We start from the raw sequence: 22,667 nt of genomic DNA, 5'->3' as shown, positions 1-22,667 counted from the left end.
CTGAGTCTCCTGTCGAGGCGGAGGTTCAGTATTGACCCTACTAACAGATGTGAAATGCCTCCAGCCTGCCAGCATGTGTATTAACTGTCTCGTCAGCAAGGCAGTGTCCGCAAAGTTGCGTCCCAAACTTCCTTGTGTAAAGGGGCCATCGTCTTCCGGGGAAGACAACTGGGATGGCAAAGGGAGAGAGTGAGCCCTAACACAAATTCTCTGGTGGTGTCATCCCTCCTCCACGCCTTCCAGCGTATGGTATGGATGCACACTGAGTCAAGGTCATAATCAGAACCAGTGGGAAGTTGCTTGGTCAAGATGTATGGGTTTTTAAGGTCATTTTCTCCAGCACCCTCACCCGTGCTGTTAAAGCAACTGGTGTCCACCTCTGAACTCCTGGCTGATAACAAGTTGGTGTTGCGGATCGTGCCGCGTGCCTAGCTGGAGCTGTCTGCATCTGAGTCATTCTGCAAGTGTACCCGTAAGGCTGTTTCGCTATGAATTCCCCATTATTAGCTGGCAGCGTTTATCCCTTGATAAGTTCAGTACAGGCTGTGCACATTGCGTGCGTTCGCTAGGATGCAAGTCGGATGGGTGACTTGCGCTCAGGTCGCTCCTTGGGCGTTAGCCTTGTTTGAGAGAGAGTTGCTGTTTCCACGCCATCACTGGATGTGTTCATGATCCGATGTGTTCACAAGGTACGTCCCGTATATTTTTGTCCTTTAATAAGTTAAATAATTCTAGTAATCTCTCTTGTCTCTCATCCGTGAGCGTACCAGGGAGATGGTGCGTATAACTAGGACTCCTTGGCATGACGATGATATAAATAGCACAGCATCGAAGGAGCAGAGTTACTCCTCCAGTGGAGCTGGTCCATGTCTGCTTTCTAGGGTGTTTGTTTTCTTTTAGTAGCTGTTGAGTTGTGCCATATCCTTGTCTTCCCATGTGCTGTCTGATGTACGGCCAACTCAAATTAAAAGAAGAGCCAGTCTTCAGTTAAGAGCTTTTGTGGGTGGGTGTGACTTGACATAGAGACAACAATTGAGTTAATAACACCTCAAGTTAATTATCAATGAGGAAAAGCCCTAAATGTGTGCTTTAAATTTAGGGGAAAACTGTATTTAGCTCAGTATTGCAAGAGGACTAACCTTTTTCTAGCCAAATGGATGACAGTGTGAAAACCCTAGACTTGTCTTAGAGTGAGAAGCCCAGAGAATTGCCCAGGCAATTGATCAAGAGGTTATAAACGGGCTTTCCCTGGAGCTTGACACATGCTTAAGGTTCCTGTTTCTTTGTAATTGCTCTTGCTAATAAGCATTTAATTCATTTCTAGGCTCTCCCTTGTACCCCACGACTAATTCAGCTCCATTTGTCGCCGCAGTCTTTCCTTTGCCGTTTCCCCTTTCCGCCCGCGAGCTGCTGACCCCGTGTTGGCTTCGCGCTCGTCACAGTCTCCACGACACCCCCCCCGCACGCCTCCGCGCTGCGCCGGGGCTCGTCCCCACACCAGTCGCGCTCGCTTCCCTCCCACGTACACAGTCACCCTCCCCGCAGCTTCCCCTGCACGCCTGCGCCCGTAGGACACCCTCTCCTCTGACACCACTCGCCCACATCAGCCAAGTTCGGCAGGATCCCCCCCCTCTCCAGCCCCCTGCTTTATTGGGGGGGCTTAGCGGGCCACGGATTACATCTGCAAAGACACAAAATGGCATGAACCAAAAGAAAACTCGTAGCAAGAATTCAGGAGTTGGGAATGGTTTGAAATTGGAAAGCATTAGAGTCCTTTCCCATGAATGCCTCAGATCTTACAAGAAACTTTAAACTTCGGTCCTTAAGTTAAAACAAATGTGTCACTCCCTCCCCACCCCCACCCCCCCCCTCCAGATTCTCAAGCTGACATTTGTCAGCTCTTTGAGAGGCACAGAGCAAATCCACTTGAGGAAAGCTAAATGTTCTGATCCTAACATGACTTTAGCTTTTACCTTTGGAAAGCCCTTTGTTCTTTCATTCCTCAGGCAAATGCTGCTTGCTGTCTATGCTGAAACGTGTATATTAACCTAAAAGACAGCCTGTTTTGTTTAAAAACTAAAAGGAAAATTACCAAGTAGAGACAGGAAAAAAGCTGACTTTTTTTTTTGTACTATAAACAGAAACTGCTAAAAATGCTCTAGAAATGTACAGAGGCTGATGGATATATTTACTTAAACCTGTTCCAATTTTACCTTTCAGATTGAACTTAAACCAGCCAAAGAACCCAGATTCAGAGAAATATTGTGTAGACAAAACAAGGGCTGAGTTTTGAAAGTTTTAATTTGCATTCCTGGTTCTTCCTTTGGCTTTTGTATGAGGCCAAGCCATTTGCCTTCCCTGCGTTTGTTTCTTCTGTAACACAGGGAAATGTAACGGCAGTAGTTTGGGCATTTACTGACTGTAGGTTAGCATCTGAATTTTAGTCATTTGCACTAATCAGCCCCCTGAGTTTTTGCTTTTTTAAAATGATTGAGTGTTGCTGATGCGTGTTCTGTCTATAGGTACGTGCAAAGGTTTTTTTTTTCTGCAGAATTGACTGAAACTTACTTCTTCATGGCTCACAGAGGTATAAACCAGGCACAGGCGTATTGGGAGAAGAAACACAGCGCTGCCGCGGTCCTTCCCTCCCCTTGTTCCCAGCTTCTACCTCTCAGCAAGTGCTACTAGATGGTATTAGGCCTCTGGATGTGTAGAACAGCCTGGCCCATCATCCAGTACTGTGTGTCTGGTTGCTGAAGCCCAGGCACAAACCGAGCACAATATTCTGCTTTGGAGAGCAAGGGACAGATAGTACACCAGGACTATCTGCTCTTTCCTTTGTAGGAAATATGATTGTAGCTCACTTAGAAACAGCAAGTGTAGCATTAAACTAGCTGGTGAGGTCCTTTTTAGCTGTGTAGAGGCCAGCTGTAGGAGACACCAGTCAAATTCTTGGGCGGTTTAGCGTGTGCTGTGTTACTTGTCTGCTGTAGCCCTTCCTCAGGCCGGCTGCCGTATAGCCACACAGTCACAACTGAGGCTGCAACACAGGCTGGGGGGAGTAAACTGAATCTGAAATGTATATCCCAGGTGCTGAGAAGGACCCGTGACTTGTGCCCAGTTTCCCCGACCGGTTGAACCTGGCACAAATCAGCAGCAGCACTGGGAGAGGGCAGTCCTTCCTTTCACTCTTGTCTGTGTCCACCACTTCTCTTGCGCCAGGGCTAGCGGTCATGGGAACGACTGACTGAAAACAAGCCTTTTCCTCTTTTCTTCTGGCAAGTTAATTTTGAGCCAGACCAGTTCCTTGATCTGCTTCACCACATGAGAGCTAGTCCCTGTGTAAAAGTATTGCTGGAAATGAGGGTTTGGCAGAGCAAGCCTTTTACAGCAAAACCCCTGACATAGACCCAAGTTAAACTGATTGGTCGCTATCAGGGCTAAAGGGGAACCTTTGTGCTCCAGGAGCAAAACACTTGAGGCAAACCGCTTCTGTGTCATCACCTAAATGAAACCGAGCTCCCAGCATATCCCTAAATTAAAAACCATCCATTTGCGTAAGAGAAACGGCAGAATACAGCTCATCGTGATTATTAAGGATGTGCCTTCCCGAGCGGTCTCCTTGGTGAAGTGTTTTTGTTTGCGAGAGGTCATTCTCTTTGTGTGAGATCTGGCGTGGCTCCCGTGGCCCCGCAGCCCCTCGTTCCGAAGGGAAGGTCACAAGATGTCCCTTGGCAGGGTGAACTGGTGTTCTCAGCGCAGCCCTCTCTGAATGTGTCACACCACGTCGTTTGCCCTGGAAGTTTCCATGCAGGTTAAGTTCAGATGCTGAAGTGCCTCCAACTCCCACCCACTCCAGAAGTTTCTGACATCATTAGTTTAGAAGTCGGGTGGAGGGCTGTGTGTGAGGACTCTGCTATTTCATCAGGTATCGCGTTACCAGTTAAAAAACCAAACGCTTCATCGCTTCTCTTCGGGGTTCAGAATAAACTTTCACTTTCCCTGTAGTATCACCTTATGAGTAAACATCAGAGCCCTTTATCCCCCAGTAATTTAATCAGATAAATGGTATTTTATTGGCCTTTCTGGATGTTGAAGGCTTCTAAAATACTAAAACCCATTAGAAATTAATAAACGGGAACAAACAAGGAGGCCTGATGCTATCGGCATCTTTAATTTTGTGCCCAAACTTGTAAATTGCACGTTGGTGGGTTGGACCCAGAAAGTTTCCAATTTTTTGTTACAGAAGGAAATCCAAGAAGTTCTACCATTCAGTAGACACTCAGTGGGGCACCTCTGGACTTTAGTGACATAACTCTTTGAGACGGGGACAACCTGAACCTAATGCCTGTGTTTTGCGTGAGCTGTTCAGATTCTCTAGCTCAGGTTGGAAGGAGTTCATGGGTTAGCTTGCACGGGATGTTTTTGTGCCCACGCTGGGATTATGTCAGTCTCTTCCCGTGATAGTAGATAATGGATTAGAGAATTATTTCAAAGGGTAATTATTTTTTAAGTCGGGGACTCAGCATTTCTTTCAGAAGAGTTGTAAACAGATTTATAAAGAAAGGATTTACTAGTTATTGTAGCGCCGTTCAGGTTGAACAGCTAATACTCCCCAGGATTGACTGTACCTCTAGACACTGCTTTTTAAATCCAATTGCCAGAGTCTTGGTGAATGGGGTTTAGTTTTCTTTTACCATTGTGCTGGTGGTATTTTAATGGATTTTTTGGCCTCGTGCCCCATGTTTACTTTAGAATTTTAATTCTTTTTAAATATTATTTTAATTTCTATGTGTTTGAGTTGCGAAATGTTACTTTTGAAAGCTTTCCTTCCCCTTATAAAAGAGCTGTGCTTACAAACATTCCTTCATCTACTCCTCTTTGCATAGATAACTACAGAAAATGAATTTCTGCCAGGTTAAGGCTAGTTTTTTATTAGACTGGGCCATCACAGAAGCATACCTAGATTGTTGGTTGGGTTCCAGCTCTTTCAGTTGGATTCATGTGAAGACAGTAAGGTGTGGTACCACACAGCGAGAAGCAGTCAGAAGAGGAAGTTGAACTCTTGCCAAAGACATAGTACTTCTTCCTTTTTATGTGTGGCGTTCGAGCCTTTTTTACCCTACCTGCTCCCAACGCGCTGCATCATGCAACGTTTTTTACTTCACGTGTGTAATGTCACTGGTTCCAGTAAAGCCGCTCGTGTGGAGCTCGCACAGGTTGATGGAGTGGCTACTCTTCTTCTCCAGTCCTTTCTGGTCCCAAAATCTTCAACAGCGTTTCTTAACTTTAATAACTTCAGGTTTGTCAGGTTTAACCCTGCCTGTTGTTCTTCTGTACAGAAGTCAGTGAAATAACACTGAATGACACGACCATCCTCCGTGCAGCTGCACTCCAGGCATTAGTCAGTGTGTTTGTCTACCTCCTTTTTGTTTGTTTTTAATATTCTTAAGGTGCAAGCCAGCATCTGTTCAAGTTAGTGGCTACTCTCAAACTGACTTCAGAGGGAGGAGAATTAGATGTTTGTTAAAAGTAACAACATTTTATTTTGTTTGGATGATCGTCTTTTAGGTGGGAATGTCCTATGTTTAGAAACTGATGAAAGCTGTACATGTATAAGAACAAGGAATCTAGCCTCTATGTATTTTTTTTTAAGCATGTCATCACAAGATGGGGTTGCAGCTGTCTTGTTCTCCTTTTTTGCTCTGTTATGTTCTTCTCATCTGGTTAAAAATAGCCCAAGAGGAATCAGTCTTGACTGAGCACTTCCTCTTTCAAACTACAGATTTTTTTAAAAATGTATTAAATCATTTATAAGAAAATGCAAATTAGGAGCAAGTTTTTTTGCTGTAATACAATGAGCTGTATACAGCAATTCTGTTTCTTGTGATTATTGGCACACCACACCTTTCCTATGTCAGGTGGTTAAACAGACTTATTGGGAATTTGCAGAAGTTCCTAGTATAGGAAGTGATGTAATTTGAACATTAGTATTACTAATTTTCTCCATATCTATTGTTTTTTTGTATTTATAGAGTTCTCTTAAGCTTTAAGCCTGTTATTACTTGTTTCTGAGGAAGAGGCTGCCGTGCCTGTGGAGAACATGGCGCAGGACTAGTGCTGCTTTTAATGTGTGAGACAGACTTGATTGCACAACCACAAAGTCCGTGCTTTTGATTCAGAATCAAAAGCCAGATCCAGATTTGGTGCTTGGCTTCCATCTACAGGGAGTTGACTTAGACAGAAGTATTGAATCTCTATGCTCAATTCCATTTTGAAGAGGTTGGAAATTTGACTGCTGCTTGGCCTCTCTGGCCAGATCCACACGGTCACCGATGGCTAATACAACACACGAGCGTAAGCCGCCTTGATGCCAGAGCGTCCTTGGGAGCTAATTGCTTGCTGGCAGTGGTGGCAGAGCATGGCTTAGACTCGCCTGAGCTGCTGGGAGCAAAGCAGCATTGCACTCCTGACGATCCCTTCTGCAAGGTGCAGTTTAGAGAATGCGCTTTTCTTTTTTTATTCTCTAAATCAGGCTGTTACCAAGAGGCAGTTGGGCTGAGGAGTCTGCCAAACCTGAGTTAGACTGAACAGCTGTCTGTTCCAAACCTGTTTTCTAAAGATCCTATTTCATTAAGTTAGCAGGTCAACTAAAGTGCATGAAAATCATAAAAGTCAAGTGCATGAAAGCATAAAACTTTGCTCTGTGTGTCTGGTAACACAGCCACCAACCTGCAAAGTGCACACTGGCAGAACTCCCTTGGGCACCAACATTTCTGAAATTACGAGTGTAGTTGCTGCTTAGTTTTGTACTCGCTGGTGTTATTTGTCTTGAAATATTGCAGATCATGGACTTGTGAAAGGGAAAGGTGACTCGATTTCTTTTTACAGCAGAGGCCAGGAGAAACTGAGATATTTAGAGCACAAGAAAGACTAAAAATGCCAGTGGAAAGTATTCTGAACTCAGTGCATTTATTATTTCACACTATCAAAAGGTAAAAGGAAGAAATCATTCAAGTGGGCACTGCGGAATCCCACTCATGGCAGGGTGGAGACCAACCCAGTGATAGTGTTAAAGGTCAGAGCTTTGCAATCTAATCAGTACAGTGTGATCCCCAGCCTTCTTATCTCGGGCACCTTTAATCTTTTATTCTTGCAAGAGGCCTTTGAAAGGGCAGGGGAAGGAGTGAACTTGAGAGGTGGTGATCTGTTGACTTGGCACATGTTCGCTTTAGGTAATTGCGAGGAGTATCTAACTACACTGAACTGCTGCTTCGAAAGCTTTTGGAAAGGAGAGCCACTTGAAATGATTTTAATTATCAGTACTTCTACTTAAATGAAATTAAATCAGTTTCTCATTTTGCTAGCATTGAATGTCAACATAATAGTTTAATGTCAGACCTTAAAGGAAAGCATCGAATTCAGAGAGGGCTGCTTTTCCTAGAATCGCCCATTAAGCTGGGAGTACATGAAACACACAGTAATGATTTCCCAGGTCCTATGTCTTCTTCACCCTTACACTTACTTTAATTACAAAACTGAAAGCTGGGCTTGGGTTATGCGTTACTGTGTTTTACGCTGGGAGGAATATGTATGGAAATGGATCCTTTCCAGCAAGGGTTTGCTTGTTGTGTTATGAAATTTATATCATAATGATACTGCTAATGACTATTCTCAGAGGTACAGAAGTGACACAGATGTTGATGGGAGGGCGGAGATGGTTTCTGTTGTTTCGGCTTCGTTCTTGCCCCAAGAACTGTCTTCTGATTATTCTTCCATCTCACTTTCTAGAGGAAAATACCATATAGCAGGAGTGTCTCACTGTTGCAGAAAATCTTCAGCTATGTCCTAGGATTTATTTGTACTGAAATATTTCTCTTCAGCAGCAGCAACCATTTTATGATTTTTATCATGCAGAAACGAGAGAGAAACGTGTCCAGGGAATGACTTTTAAACTATAGATACGTGAAACTGGTCTGGAAGGCAAGGTGAGGAAACCAGATGCAAGAAACAGCTGGAGAACTAGGACAGTTTAGCCTTGCTTGATGAAAGGAAAGCGTTAAAGGTCTCTGCATCATTTGTTGTGTACAAGGAATTTATTCATGCAGCCCCTGTAAAGCTTGTAGGGACTATGGGCACGTTTCATCTGCCTTGGCAACGCCATCTCTTCTACCAGTGGAGGTTCATCCTCAGTTTCTTGAAGAATTAGTGCTGGTTTTGATGACTAATCCTCAGTCTTGTCTTTCCTTCTGCTGTTCAGTGCCTGAAGAACAGCTGCACAACATCGATGAGTACGATCTCAATGTCGTCCGCCTCTGCTTCCAAGCTTTCCTCCCTGACGAACACGGCAACTACACGTTAGCTCTTCCTCCTTTGATTTCCAACCCCATCTATGACAACAGTAAGTACCAACTCAGTCATATGTGCATTTCTTTTTTTTTTCCCTTTTGTTTTTCTCTTTTGCTTGGGCTGAAAAATGCCAGTTTCTGAGGTCTGTGCCCAGTCTTTGGGGTCACTTCTGTGGCTTGGGACTGCTAGATGCACGTCTAACTCATGGCAAGTCAGTGAGCATATACTCAAAAGATGATCCCGGGGTGAAGTGTTGGTTGACCAGAGTAAGAATTGTCCGCCACATCCACGGACTCACACACGGGTGCTTTCTCAGCCCTTGTTCACGTATCACAGTAGTGATCGCAAGGAAAGGCCTGCTCCTGATGTGCCAAGTGATTAAAATAAATAGTAGCGAGATGGATGGCTGCTGTAACGCTGATCTGTTCTCCAAGGGTGGCCTCAAAAGTCTCTTTGTACCCATGAGGAGTTTTGCCTTTGCCTTCTGAGGGCTCTGGAACAGGACTCTCTCTTGAGATTTACCCCTGTCGGAAACTGTCTTAACGCTGATAGATCCTTTTTGTATCCCAGCTGGCTGCTCTTTTCACTGTATCGGTAGGTAACGAGGGAACGTTTGATGATGCTCTGGGAAGGTGCAGAAGTAGGTGAAACACCCCTTCTTGGCACCATTTTCCACATTCTACAAAACTGGACTTCTGTATGGCTTTGGCAGGTCACTGCACTTGAGGATTTTAGCCCTCAGTGTGTGCTGGACTTCTCTGGTGGAGAAGAATAGAAGCAGAGCTTTTAATGATTGGAAACCTTTTGGCAGGGGGGTTTATTTCTGCAGTGAAAGTATTTCCATGCTGAATACTTCAGTCATTACTTGAACAGAAACTACTAAAACGAGGTCTGCGTTTTATAAAGTGGGTGTTAGAATGGTGTTGCTGTGGGCATAACCGTAATGAAAATGTTGAATATGAACTCAGGTGTGTTTGGTATTTGTAGAGTCTCTTCTAGAATTATCTAGAAGTGGGAACTGAGTGCATTGTGCTATTGAGAACCCGTGTAGTACTACAGCAATTAGGGATGAGATAAAATTGATGTACAAGATTTGCAGCTATGTCTCAGATGCCATTTAGAAATGTGCCAAATCATGATTACTCGTCTATGGTGATTGACGTCAGGCTTTGCTAAGCTGCTGAAATGACAGATAGCTGTGTGGTGGGGGAAGCTTGGTTTTTTAGTGTGGGTTTACGTGGGCAGCTTCTGATATACTATAGGTATCTAAAATCCTCCATGTAACGTAGCAGCAGTGTAAATAAAACAGTGTCTAAACTGCAACCACAAATCATAAAAATTATGCCGCTCTTGTCTGGAACAGCAGTTTGAGATCTGAATTTCTTTTAGAAATGTTAGCCTTTTAAAACCTGCTCTGTCACACAGAACTGGGTATGGTCTAAGGTTATAAGTTTAGATAAAATGGTATGGTACAATGGGCGTGGAAATCTTAGGGTGTTGCATTTCAAGCTTGCTCAGATCTGTTGAGATTCAGGAGCAAAAAGGTATCCAAAGCTTTTCTGAAAATCAGCTTGCACGTTTTAAAGCTAGTATTTTCTTCACTTTCTAATACTTTGTAGTCTGTAGCTGCTCTGGATAGTAGAGATACACAAGAATAATACGAACATAATATAGAGGCAATCACATCAGCAGACTGCAAGTGTATGAAATTCAGTATTACAGGCACCTTTTGTTTTCAGTTGCTTATCATATGAACTGGTTTTGAACCAAACTTTCCCAAACTGTGTATCTTACCATGCTGAAAACTCTTGGGAAGAGTCAGATAAAGCCGCCAACTGTTTCTGGGAAATGTGGTTCGGGAGAACATGTTGTTCTGCCCTTGTTGAAAGTGACGTGATTTTGGGTGAGAAGCTTGTTTTTCTAGGGATTTGTTACCAGGAGTGTGCTTTTGGGGAGTGAGAAACAGGAATTGGGCAGGAGTTGAAGCAACAGGGAGGCAAGGACGTGCACGGGGGGAGATGGGAAGTGGCACAGCACGACAGGCCACGGAGAACATCTCCCTGTGAGGCTGGTGCCACGCTCGGCCTTCATCCGGGGCCGACAGCGGAGAGTGGTGCGTCCATGTCTGCTGGCGTTCGTGTTTCTTTCCTTTATCCTCCCTTCTAAACTCCCGCTGAGCAGACCTTCCTAAAAACCTGTTAAAAGGACACCGAGTGCCATTCAAGCATACAGAAGTGAAACAAAGGTAAAATTAGGCTTCTTGCGATTCTTACTTTACCCTTCCTGCGAAAAACGCACAATGACGCTATCAATCATATGATCCTGTGCTGTTTCTGGGTTTGTTTGGTTTCCCCTCCCTTCAAAGTTTCTGATTCATTCAGCAAATGAAGTGGTGTGTGTCATGTAGTAAATGAGGCTGTAGCACCCACTTCTCCTCATAATAATAGTAATAGCTGCAGATAGTAACTGCGTAATTGGGGCCTGGCCTGAGGTTACCAGGAGCTCTGTTTTAAGCGTACCTGTACAGTACCATGAAAGATTGGGCAGGAATTGACTCAAACCGAGAGTCTAAAATAGGTTACTGAGGGAGCGAGGGGCACAGCTGCACGGGTTTCTTGTGTCTGGAGGCGAGCGGCCGAGAGCTGCAGGATCAGGGAACATCAAGCCCTGCTTCTGAATTTCCTGCACGGAGCGACTTGTTCCGTGTGGGTCTCGGGGTGTGTCACACTCCTCCAGCTGTTGCCTTCCCTTCGTACGCCTTAACTCCCAGCACCTCATCTTCACTAGCGACCAAGTTACAGTAATTCTTGATCATCAGATTTGCCTGTTTGTTTCCAGGAGCTCCCAACACCGCAGAATTGAGAATCTGTCGTGTGAACAAGAACTGTGGGAGCGTAAAAGGAGGAGATGAAATATTTCTACTGTGTGACAAAGTTCAGAAAGGTAATCTTGACTAAGTTTTTTCTTTCCCTTTGTCCCAAATGGCTGATGCTACCACTTTCGAGCCAGGGAACTGAAGCCCTTCACCACACTCCCGTGTAAGTGGCTTGGTTTTGTAGCTGGGCAGAAGAGCTTTCAGGTTCAAGAGCTCTCAGCACATCTGAAAGATGCTCAGTGCCTTTAAAGTCGAGGCATTTACTTTGCATCTGAATTCTGGGTCAGGCTCCTTCCTTTGTTCCCTTTCTCCCTTTTTTCTGCTGCACTTTTTCAGTTGTTCTTCAGCTTAACAAGCACCTTCTGTTTCTAATGAACTAGATGATATAGAAGTCAGATTTGTCTTGGACAACTGGGAGGCCAAAGGCTCCTTCTCGCAAGCTGATGTTCACCGTCAAGTCGCGATCGTGTTCAGAACGCCACCGTTTCTCAAAGACATCACCGAGCCCGTCACGGTGAAGATGCAGCTGCGAAGACCTTCAGACCAGGAAGTCAGTGAACCTATGGATTTCAGATACCTGCCAGATGAAAAAGGTACGGTTCCAATTAGCTGAGTTTCTGAAAAGCCATTATCGGTGCAGAACTCGTGTTGATAATAATCAGTAGCTTATTTAGTAAAAATTCTACAACACTACTTCTACAAAGTAGATTTTTTTGGTTTTTAGAAGTAACAATAGTCAGTTTGTTCCCTCTTCCAATGAAAAGACTAAGAATTACTGTTAATAACAGTGTCTGTTTGTCAGTGCTGTCCTGTCTGAAATATTTTCTTTAAATATATCTTACAACAACTAGGTGCCACTAGTATAAGTTTTAGAAAGCTCCTTTGCTAATTATATCCAAGAGAAATGTAACACTTTTCCCTTCCACTCCTTTCGCTGTAGATCCGTATGGCAACAAAGCAAAAAGGCAAAGATCAACGTTGGCTTGGCAAAAGCTCATACAGGACTGTGGTAAGGAAAATATTTGTCTTTTTCTTGTTTGAGTAAACTTACATTTGGATGGAGTTATTTGTATAAAATGAAACATTCAGTGTACACTCACGCTCGCTTCCATCGCAGGACCCAACGCGACGGAGAGGCCCAAAGTAGCTCCGTTCCCCGCTGTCACCCCTGAAGGGAAGCTGATTAAGAAAGGTGGGTTTTTGCTTGCAACCCAAGAGTGTTTGAAACAAGTAAATGTCCAATTGCTGTAGGGAAGGGCTGGAGCTTTTTCAGGGGGGACTGAAGTTCCCAAGGCAGCAGTAGTACCTGCCTCTTACTTTCCCTCCTCCAGATCCTTCTCAGAGCCTCTCCTGTGCCCCTTTGCACAGGAGACGGCTACACCTTCTTCCTCTTTAAGCATTGCTCACTTTCAGCCTTGATTTAGATAACTGCTGATTTTTCTCTGTGCTCAGATACTCAGCCCTTCAAATGTACGCTTGGTTGCCGGCCTTCCCTCCTCTTTGCTTGAAATTCTGATGTTCTCTTGAGGGTTTCTTCCTGTAAGATGCTGGTACTTTTGACTATACAAATGAAACCCATCAGTTCTTTACTTAAATGTTGCTGTCGCCTTCAGCATTGGCCATAGCGGGGTGAGGTGGATAGTTGTCTTGCTGCTGCCCAGAAACCTGGGGTTGTTCTGCTGATTGAGGATGCCAATTAAACTCAGACACTAAAGTGAAAAGAGTAGGCTGATCTCACTGTTAATCAAAGGATATAACTAAAAACTACAGAAAATAAGCAGTAAGAAAAATACAGAATAGTACACTTAATTGTTACTACATACAGTTAAGCAAGGCAACGCACCTAATCATTACTACACAACAGGGAAAATAGTGATTAAGAAGGACCCATCACCACTTGCACACGTTACCAACATCCAGACCTGCAGTCACTGGGCAGCCCTGGCTGCAGCGAGGATTTGGAGAACCTTTCCCTGCGAGTGGGAAGTTCTACGCGATGCGTCCATCCGTAGGTGAAGCATCCAAAGTCGTGGAAAGAGGGTCCAGCCTTATATACAAAAATCAGCAAGTCAGAATAACTGGCACCTTTGTTTTGAGCAGAAACATCTGGTTTCATCCTCCTGTTGGATTCCACCCAAAGCCTGCTCAAGGCTGGGGGGGGAGAGCAAAGGGAGTTTCTAACAAGGCCAAACACTTGGGTTCTCAGCCTTGAACAAGGCAAGTTGGATACAAATTCTCACAGCGTTTCATCCTCGCCACTGATTACATTTTGTCTAAGTCTTTCACTAGTGAGCATACATATTTCATTAACGATCAGATGCTAATAATTAATGCTAATGGTAATACAGATTTTACTAATTAACAGATACTAATAATAGATAATGTTTAGTGGTGAGGTTCATCTAGATGTCAGCTTTGTTTCGGGGCCTATTATTCAGGCCCTAGCACGACAGCGGTCCAGCCTGGAGAGTTGTTATGCAAGTATGAAAGTGCAAATGCACATCTAATCTTACTGAAATAGCGCTGGTTTTGTCTGGCTTTTTACCGCTTGTAATTTTAGAACATATAAAGAAACGGCATTAAAACGCAGTCACGTCTTTCTTCCCTTTCCCCAGAACCAAACATGTTTTCATCCCCGCTGCTGATGCCGGGGCTAGGAACCCTGGCCAACACGAGTCAGATCTACCCCGTTTGCAACCAGATGGCCCACGCGCCGCCGGCGGGGCCGGGGAAGCAGGACCCGCTCCCCTCATGCTGGCAGGCGCTGTACAGCACCCCCTCTTCAGCCGGCAGCCTGCTGGGCGCCCACCCGCCCAACAGCTTCGCGGCAGCGGACGCGCCTCAGCCCTCCGCTCAGGGCAGCGGCGCTCTGTCGGCTTTCCACGACAACCCCCTGAACTGGCCTGATGAGAAAGATTCGGGCTTCTACCGGAATTTCGGCAGCGCGAACGGGATGGGAGCGGCGGCGGTGTCGAGCGCCGAGATGCAGAGCGTTTCTAGTAACAGCGTGGTGCACCAGGCCCATCCCGCCAGCGTCTCCACGGCCAGCCTCGTCAGCATGGAGACCGATGACATGAACTGCACCAGTATAAACTTCGAGAAGTACAACCCGGTGTTAACCACGAGCAACCCCAGGCAGCAGCTCCATCAGGTGCCTCCGGCGTGCCCGCCCGTGGCACCCCCGGGCAGCGCGCCTTTTAATTCGCAGTCTAACTTAGCCGATCCAGCGGTTTACAGTTTTATAGACCAAGAAGTTTTAAACGAATCCAGACTCTCCGCCAACCCGATGCCAAACCATCAGAACAGCATTGCTGATAACCAGTACTACGACACCGACGGGGTCCCCGCTGACGAGCTCTATCAGTCTTTCCCGTTTGAGAACATATTACAAAGCTATAACCATTGAGCCAGCGGCGTGGGGCTGGAAGTGGGTGGTACGTAGCGCTTCTCGGGTGGCTGGCTGAGTGAAGAGGAGGAACTTACCCTTCTGGAGTCCCTGCTTTCTCTTTCAGAGTGTTACTGTGCACGTTGCATGATATACCTTAAGGTTATGTATTACAGCCCAAAGACTGGTGCCCCTAAAGAAGAGAGGTGGGAGTGGGGTTTGGGGTTCCGTACCTTAGAAGTACCTTGTATACATATTTTTATGCTCTTGGAAAAGGGAACTGTTAACACTTAAATCTTCCTTACCTTTGCAGACTGTCCAAGCTGGCCTCTTCAGAAGGGTTAAAAGTTCAAATACTTCACAGAGTTCAAATTGTTTGAAAAATAACCATTTTGGCTATGAAAATCAAATTCAAGTTTTGACAGGACAGAAATTAGGAAGAAAACCCGCACGTGGGCACTCTAGCTCAGACTCACCTAACAATGTTAAAGTTTTCCTCCACTTACTTGAAAGGTTGAGGTTTCTTCCCTTCTTTCGTATAAAATACTCTTCTCCTAAAACAAGATCATGCATTGATTTTTTTCACGTTTTCACCACACTCCATTTGCTTTGAAGGCAAATTTACTCTAAAAAAATTTTTTAATGACTATGTCATTGTTAGATATATTTTAAAAGACCGGAAGGTTTGAGTTTTTAAGTAGTCCAGCTCTGTTGTAAATGAATCACTGCACAAAAGAATGAACAGAAAGTAAGGACTTCTCTGCACTTCATCCAAAGTGCACTATTTTAAGTGACAAACCGCTGTTGCTTTAGGAATGGAGCACGCTGTAATCTCTCTGGTGTGTGTGTGTGTGTGTGTAGCTGTGATGTGTGTGTTATTTGGAACTGCAGAAATATGTTGAGCCAAAGCATCTACCTATTCTTTCCTCAGGTATCCTGGCAGTTTCCTGCTATGCAAGTGACTGCTTAAAAGAAAGCTCAGATCCTGGCTCCCCCCCACAAGAAAGCTTTGGGGCAAAGCCGGAGGCTGTTTGGTGCAGCCTCATCTCGATGCTCTCTATGAACAACTTCGGGCCATTTCAGTCAGGACTAATAAAAAACACTCCTCTCTAGTCTATCTCTGAAAGCAGAACTTCCTCCCTTCTGCCTGTTTCCCAGTCTTTGTTCTTAGCCTTGAGTTGCGAGATGTTCAGTGACAACTCGCGTGGATGTAACTGGCTAAGGTGGGACACTCTACTCTGCATTATAGGGCTTTGCTACTTTATTATTATTATTTTTTAAGAAGCAACAGAGCAAGATATAAGTATTTCTTAAGTTATACAGCTGTTTTGTATGGCACATAAGGCTTAAGAATCTAATTGTTACTGTTAACTGCACCATGGAACGAAGCAATAGAAAAAAGCAGGCTGATACACAAAAAAAATGAAAAAAACACAACCCCAAAAATCCACTCGACATAGTTGTACACGAGGCAGAAAGGAACTCCTGAAAACCTCTGTGGTTTATAGGAAAGCAATGACTCCTTAACTGCAGTAATTCGTTGCTTTCAGAGCAATAAGGTGCTGCTGCTGTAATGCATTACACCAATTACACGGGTTTGACAGTACATGCTCCCCAGACAAGGTGGGGAAGAGATGAAGTTTGGAAAAACTGCTTCCCCTAACTCCAGGTACACAACATGATGAACTGACTCCCCACGTTTTAAAGCAGTTTCTCCTCTGCAGTCTTAAGTAATAGAAAGATGAAAGAAATACAAAGAAAGTTTAAAATGTGTTGTTTATTCAGTTCTTTTTTTTTTTTTTTTGAAGTTCTCAATTTTAAGTATATTAAATGTAAACATTTTACTCACTTCATAGAAAGCTCTTTATAGTACAATTTGTTTTTACTGTATAATTAAATATTTTCAAAGTTCTGTTTTCCTTTGTAAACGAGTTGGTTTGGTAATTAAAAAACTGGTTATACTAAATACTCGGCTTCTACAACCTTCTCAGATTCATGACGTCCCTCACCGCAGGAAAGCCTGAGAAACGGGAGAAGGTAGGTGATGGGTTGCTTATCTTGGGGTTTTTTAGAGTATTTTCTGCTCACAGGTACTGTTGGCCTCTACAAAACCTGAAGCCATGGGTGCAGTAAGGGGTCGTCTGCACTTGGCAATTTTTTTCTGGCAGACTTTTTAGTCAGGGGGGCAGAGAGAAGAGATGCTTTCGTGCTCAGCTGGAGCTGTGCTGCTGGTACAGCTTTCTCTGGGTTGAGCTAAGCTGATGCAAAAAAAAAAATTAAAATGTTGGAGGGGGCCATGATAGGTGAGCAGTTGTTTGGGGAAATAGTGTCTTTATTTTGAGTCCTTCCAGTGCAAAGAAGGATGGGGCTAAGGACACCAGACCTCATTTTCTAGTATTTTTCACATAATGTGCTAGAAAATATCTACCTCTTTCACACATGCCTGATATACAGGATGAAATCTTATTCTCACTAAAAGTCCTATTTGAGTACTTGCAAGTAGGTATTTTACTTTTAAAAATAAGATGAAGGCCAAAGTAAAACATTAATATGACGGCTGCAATATTCATTCCAGGTGATGAGAGTTCCAAGTGTTTACCTTGTATTAGAAACTGCAGACTTTAAACAAAGTTCAAAAAGCCAGATTACATCTCCCATTTCCATATTTTCACAGGATCACTGAACAGCAACTGTCTAAAAAGCTGTAGAGATATTTGCATCATCAGCTCTTCCCCCCCCCCCCCCCCCCCCTTATTTGGATACTTCAAATTTATCATAAAAAGAACCAATTTGGGAATTTTTGGCGGACGGCTCTGCACTGTATGGAGGAGATTAGACTCAGCTCGTTAGTGTAATCTTTATCACCCTGTTTATCTGCACTTTGCTTGTTCACATGACCTCCACTGTCACCACGGTGATGTACACTAGGGCAGGAGCAGTGGTTTGTGCTGCTTCCCCCTTGGAACAGCCCTTCTGTTTGTTGTGTCCATTGTGCAGCCTTGTTGACATTTTTTCCCTTGTAGTTTATGGAATTTATAAATCATATTTTAGCTCACTTCAAGTTTCAAGAAATCACACAGGTACGAGACTGAAATCCTCTTTTGTTTGTTTTCTGAATTCAGTTTCTTAAGTTTTCCATCATTCATGACACTTCCTTTCTTAGTACAGATTGTTATCTGAGGCAACTACTCCTGGAATCTCTTGCTCATAACAGCTTTAAGATTAAAAACAAAAAAATATTGCTGTCTGAATCAAGTTCCTATTATTTTGGTGTTAGACAAAGCAGGAGCTTCTGAACCACTGCTATACTTAACGTTAGTGGACTAGGAAGACAAACGATGAGAGACTACTTTTGACAGCCCATCACAGGCAGAGTGTATAATATTTAGACTTAATTTTTCAAAATCAGTTTTTAGGATCTCTCTGAAAAACATATTTATTAATGCCTTTTTGAGCCTTCAGCCAAAGTTATCATGCAGGTGTTCTATGGTGAGGTCCTGGCACCACTGAATTGGAGGTAAGGTATCTCAGTAATCCTCACTGTCCCCAGTGATTTGTCTTGGCAAGTATTACCCTCTTTATTTCTGAAATGTTAATTAATGAAGAGCCCTTCAATTCCAAACCTTAATTTCTTGTCGATTAGTTTAACTCTCTTCTGCACTTCAGGCAAGCAGAATCATCTTCCTCATAGATTAACATGATACAGAAGTGGCTTTTCCTAAAGATGGAGGTGGTGCTTTGTATAAAACGTTTAAAATCACACAAGTTAAGAGAAAAACTCTGGTCTTCCCTACTCCAGGCCTGTTCCCAGGCAATGTTCAACCTTTCCAGGAATCGATCCAAGGCTTGGTACTAGAAAAAAGTGTATAATGCTACAAACCAAAGCTTTTCATCTCTTAATACCAACATTGTTCGGTACGTTTTGTATTTGCCTGCACTTTGAGGTTCCTGGTATTCCTTTTTTTCTTTAGATTTCCGTTGTGCACCACTGCCAGGAGTTCCCAATCTTTTTATATACGGTGACTCAACGGGGGAAATCCTATGCCTGAAGAGGACTGTAACCAGGCCAGAGAGCTGCTGAGGCCCCAAGTACCTCAACTGTTGATTCTAGGAATCAGTGCTGATGTTTTTAAATTAGAAGAACTTGGTTTTAAGTGCAAAGTTTTCCTCTGAAAACTGTTTCTCCCTTTGAAAAGCACTTTGTCTAGGAGACAAATTTGCCCATCTCTAAACCTGACCCTGACCAACAAGCCGTCGGCAGAGAGCAGAGCATCGCCTCGCTGCAGGCACTTTCAGCATCTCCCTGACTTTTGGGAAATGCTCCTGCATAAACAGTGCTCAGAAAAAGAGTTAGGCCTGGGTTTTAGGTAACTCGCTGCTACCTGCATCCAGACAAGAAAGCTGCAGCATCCAATATAAAAAGAGTTTAAAAAAAAAATCTGTCTCGAGGGAGGGTTGTTTTTAATTTAAACATTTTAAACTACTGCAGAAAGCATACTTGATGTACTTGCTCAGTACACCATTTGCACATGTTACACCATTTATCTTAACTGTTTTTTAAAAAGACTCATTATCAATACACGAGCTTACCAAAAGCCTTTTGTGCACAGAAGAAATTAAAATAAGGCTAGAGATTGAATGAACACTACCTGTTCCAGAGTGCTTAAAGTTGATTCAAATTAACAGGAGCCTTTGGCAGATCAACATGATCCAAATATTTAACAGAAATACTTTGTAACCGAGCTGTTACTACTGCGCAGGGTTCGGTAACCAGCTGCTGACACAGTTACTGCTTCTTCCTCGTCCCAACTTGAAGTTAATTATCCAGGGCTGGAGGCCAGTCAACGTCAACAGACTAGAAGAGCAAGAGGGGGGGAAAAAAAAAATAATAAAGAGGCAAAAATCAACAGACTTGGTATTTTACATATATAAAGAGACTTGGTATCAGAACTCTGTGCTTGTCAGCTATAGGCTAATAGTGGAAACAGGAAATAAAGTAAATAAACTAAGAGAGAGGGGACAAGACAAGCAGGAGCCCGTGGTATGAAACAGCTGCCTCCTTCTAGTGGCTCCACGGGTGTCTGGAGAGAGCTCCCTGGGAGCTGGGCTTTCTTCATAAAGTGACATACTTGTACCTGCCAGCGTCATTTGATGTTGGGCTGCATTTACAGGGCGTCAAGAACTGTTAATTAGAAACGTGATCCCCATCTCCATCTTCTACCCATCCTACAGATGGGGTGTGAGGATGTGAAAGAATAATAACCTGTTGATTGATACCACAGAAATATTCAGGTGCTGGGCAGTGCAGGTGAGGATTGAGTGGAAAACCATCACCTGTCCCCAAATCTGCCTCCTCAGTAAGGAAAACTTAAAGAATAAGCTGTCAGGCTTATTAGGTGCAAGAATTATCTTCGAGACATCGTTAACAGTCATCCTGACTGTTAGTCAAAAGGGACAGAACATGCCTGACACTTTGTTAGAAGCAAATGCTTTAATTACTACAATTTATGTCGTTATTCCCTGGCCTCCCTGAGGCCACATCGCCACTTCCCTTCGGGCATAAACCTGTTGCTCACCCTCTTCCAAAAGCAGCAGGCCCCGCGCTGCCCTAGTATCACCCTTTGCAATCGCAACGCAGGGATCGCCACACAGCACGTTGAAGCCTTGGCTTCAAGACTGCCTACATTAATCATACCTACTCCTTGCCTAATCTCCACCTTCATCAAAGGATTAGGCTCTTTGGCTGAACTAAAATGCATTATTAGCAAGATGACTAATTATTTTCAAGTCCCTAGACATCTTTCATAGTTATGTCCTATCTGTACGAGATCGATGCTTCAGCCCAAGCCCCAAGTCAAGTGTTCCTGTTCTCAGAAGTAACTAAGTGCCCTCTGCAAGTTCTCTTTCTGTGCTGTCCTACAAAAGATACGCAAAAACCTGCCAGGCTGTTCTGCAAAATATAACAGGTGGGCAGCTTTCCAGAAATACATAAGAACAAGCATGCTGCTGCTCATCGGCTACTTCAAATGAAAAACCCATGTTCTAAAGAAACCTTGCCAAACCACTAGGTTAAATATTAAATCCATATCTCTACATACATTCTTTTAACCAAAACAAATTTTGTTTTTTCATCTGACTCCAGCAAGCGAACAGATAAAATTTCTCGCTCTGTTTGAACCGGCATTGAAAGAGGAAGTCAAATCTCTCCTATTTTTCATCCGACTCTGTTTTGAAAAGCAGTGATGTGGTATGTGTGACGCTGCTCAGCTCTGTTCCAGTGGGTGCTAATAATGAGGGTCATCAATTCATGGCATGTGCTCCCATCCCTCCCCGATGGGAATTCAGCAGGGGAAGCCTGTCACATGTGGCAGTATGGTACAAACCACTGGTTTTGCATTAACATTAATTTTTTGGTTAACTGTGGTAAGGAATGTTGATTCAGTCGGAGCAATTCCACAGAAACCATCTCACAAATGCAACTGTGTTACTAATTCCCAGGAAAGATAAACAGCAAACAACTTACTTCTACATCCAACTCCAGAATGTCGGCGGTTCTGTTCAGCAGGGAGCCAATATTGGGCTTTGTTCTTCCAAAGTCTCCATGCACAAATTCTTTAATGTAGCTAGGAATACCGGCTAAGGACAGGTGTATTTTACCATAAGGAAATTTAAAAAAAAAAACCAAAAAAAGTATGGTGAAAAATGCTCAAAGCCAAAATAATTTTTCTACTCCTAAGCCAATTTGCAGGGAACGTTCTGCTAAGCCCCTACCCATCTCTACAAGACTTCCTAATTCTTGGCTTCTGACTAACGCCAAAACTGCACTATTGACCTGTATTTTCATTTTATTCCGAAGTGAGTGGTGACTTCATGACAAAACTGTTATTTGTAAGTAGCTACAACCCACAGTCTGCATTGCAGTGCATTAAATACTGCCGAAGAGCTTATTTTCAAAGGTGAAAAGTTTTCAGTTAAATTAGAAAAAGCTTAAGTGTATCTTTAACCAGTACATTTTCATAGCTATCACATACTTTAAAACTATCAGAGTGGTCATCACAAAAAGACACATGCTATCCGGGTAGCATTTCTGAATGAAAGCCTGAATGTGAAATTCTGACGTTAAAGCGAACATTAGGCAGCAATGTATGACTGCTGAAGAGCAGGGATTTAGAAACACCCCAGCAATAAAAGCAGGAAACTTCCCATTACCCGAATTACTCTAATCAGCAAGCTGTTTTGTAAACGCATTGTGCAACGGCATCTAAGGATACGTTCCTGCTTGAGTCTTCAGATGCAGGCGAAAATGATGCTCGTCTATGTACTCAGATTTCATGGTGTGAATGATCCGACATCTTACAGCTAGAGGCCTTCTGTGGAGAACCCGGAGAGGTGTCTTCTGGTCAAGTTTTAATTCCTGTTACAGGACGTAACAAAATAAATGAGGAAGGAAATGTGCAACATACTGCACAGATTGTAAGAGTCATATGCATTGTTAACCAATCACATCTTTTTTATATTGTATTATGGTAGTTGAGGAGCCTTCTTTGAGGTGAGATTAAGCTTTTCCATGTTTATCAAAGGAAAAAAAGGACAGCCATCTCAAAGGCTAAATGAGAAGGCCTCATATGAACACAAACTAATGGAATCACAAATACAGAGGAATAACCTTGAAATCTCCACAGTCCTTTGCTGGAATGACTCCAGGATTTCGAAGCTCACTGAGAGCCCCAAGGCAATCAAAAAAAAAAAAAAATAAAAAAATCCCACCCACAAAATGCTTTGTCTAAACTACAGCCAACCCCCTAGAAATAAAAGTGAGGAAAAAAGCCCCCGAAATGAGATTAGATCTTGTAAGAGTCTTTTAAAAAGTTAATTCCCCACCCGCTTTCCCAAATGAGATGCAGCAGTCTGAAAGGCAACTTTTCAGGAAGTGAGTGGGCATGCTAAAAAAAAAAAAAAAAAGCTTCACAACAGCCATCTTCCTGAACTGTAGTGGCTCAAGCTCTGGCTTTGAGCATGATTTCATGGCCAAGGCCCTTAGGAAATAGCACAACACCA

The 22,667-nt window shown here is 43.5% G+C and overlaps 2 protein-coding genes across 9 annotated transcripts in view; one reads left to right on the top strand and one right to left on the bottom strand.

Annotated features, from left to right (window-relative positions):
* The window catches only part of REL (REL proto-oncogene, NF-kB subunit), a 32,378-nt gene extending 15,803 nt beyond the window's left edge, over positions 1-16,575 (top strand). For both annotated transcript variants that reach the window (XM_074864478.1, XM_074864479.1), the window contains exons 5-10: positions 8,261-8,401; positions 11,188-11,292; positions 11,605-11,817; positions 12,165-12,233; positions 12,342-12,416; positions 13,840-16,575. In XM_074864478.1, the coding sequence (XP_074720579.1) occupies positions 8,261-8,401; positions 11,188-11,292; positions 11,605-11,817; positions 12,165-12,233; positions 12,342-12,416; positions 13,840-14,630 (1,394 nt within the window). In that variant the 3' untranslated portion in view covers positions 14,631-16,575. The remainder of the gene's footprint in view (positions 1-8,260; positions 8,402-11,187; positions 11,293-11,604; positions 11,818-12,164; positions 12,234-12,341; positions 12,417-13,839) is intronic.
* The window catches only part of PUS10 (pseudouridine synthase 10), a 36,152-nt gene continuing 29,852 nt past the window's right edge, over positions 16,368-22,667 (bottom strand). For all 7 annotated transcript variants that reach the window (XM_074864482.1, XM_074864485.1, XM_074864484.1 and 4 more), the window contains 3 exons: positions 21,881-22,023; positions 21,133-21,232; positions 16,368-19,464 (listed from right to left, as the gene is read on the bottom strand). In XM_074864482.1, the coding sequence (XP_074720583.1) occupies positions 19,426-19,464; positions 21,133-21,232; positions 21,881-22,023 (282 nt within the window). In that variant the 3' untranslated portion in view covers positions 16,368-19,425. The remainder of the gene's footprint in view (positions 19,465-21,132; positions 21,233-21,880; positions 22,024-22,667) is intronic.

The sequence above is a fragment of the Strix uralensis genome, chromosome 3 (assembly GCF_047716275.1).
Source record: "Strix uralensis isolate ZFMK-TIS-50842 chromosome 3, bStrUra1, whole genome shotgun sequence".
Classification (NCBI taxonomy): Eukaryota; Metazoa; Chordata; class Aves; order Strigiformes; family Strigidae; genus Strix; species Strix uralensis.
This window is presented reverse-complemented; position numbering and strand designations above follow the sequence as displayed.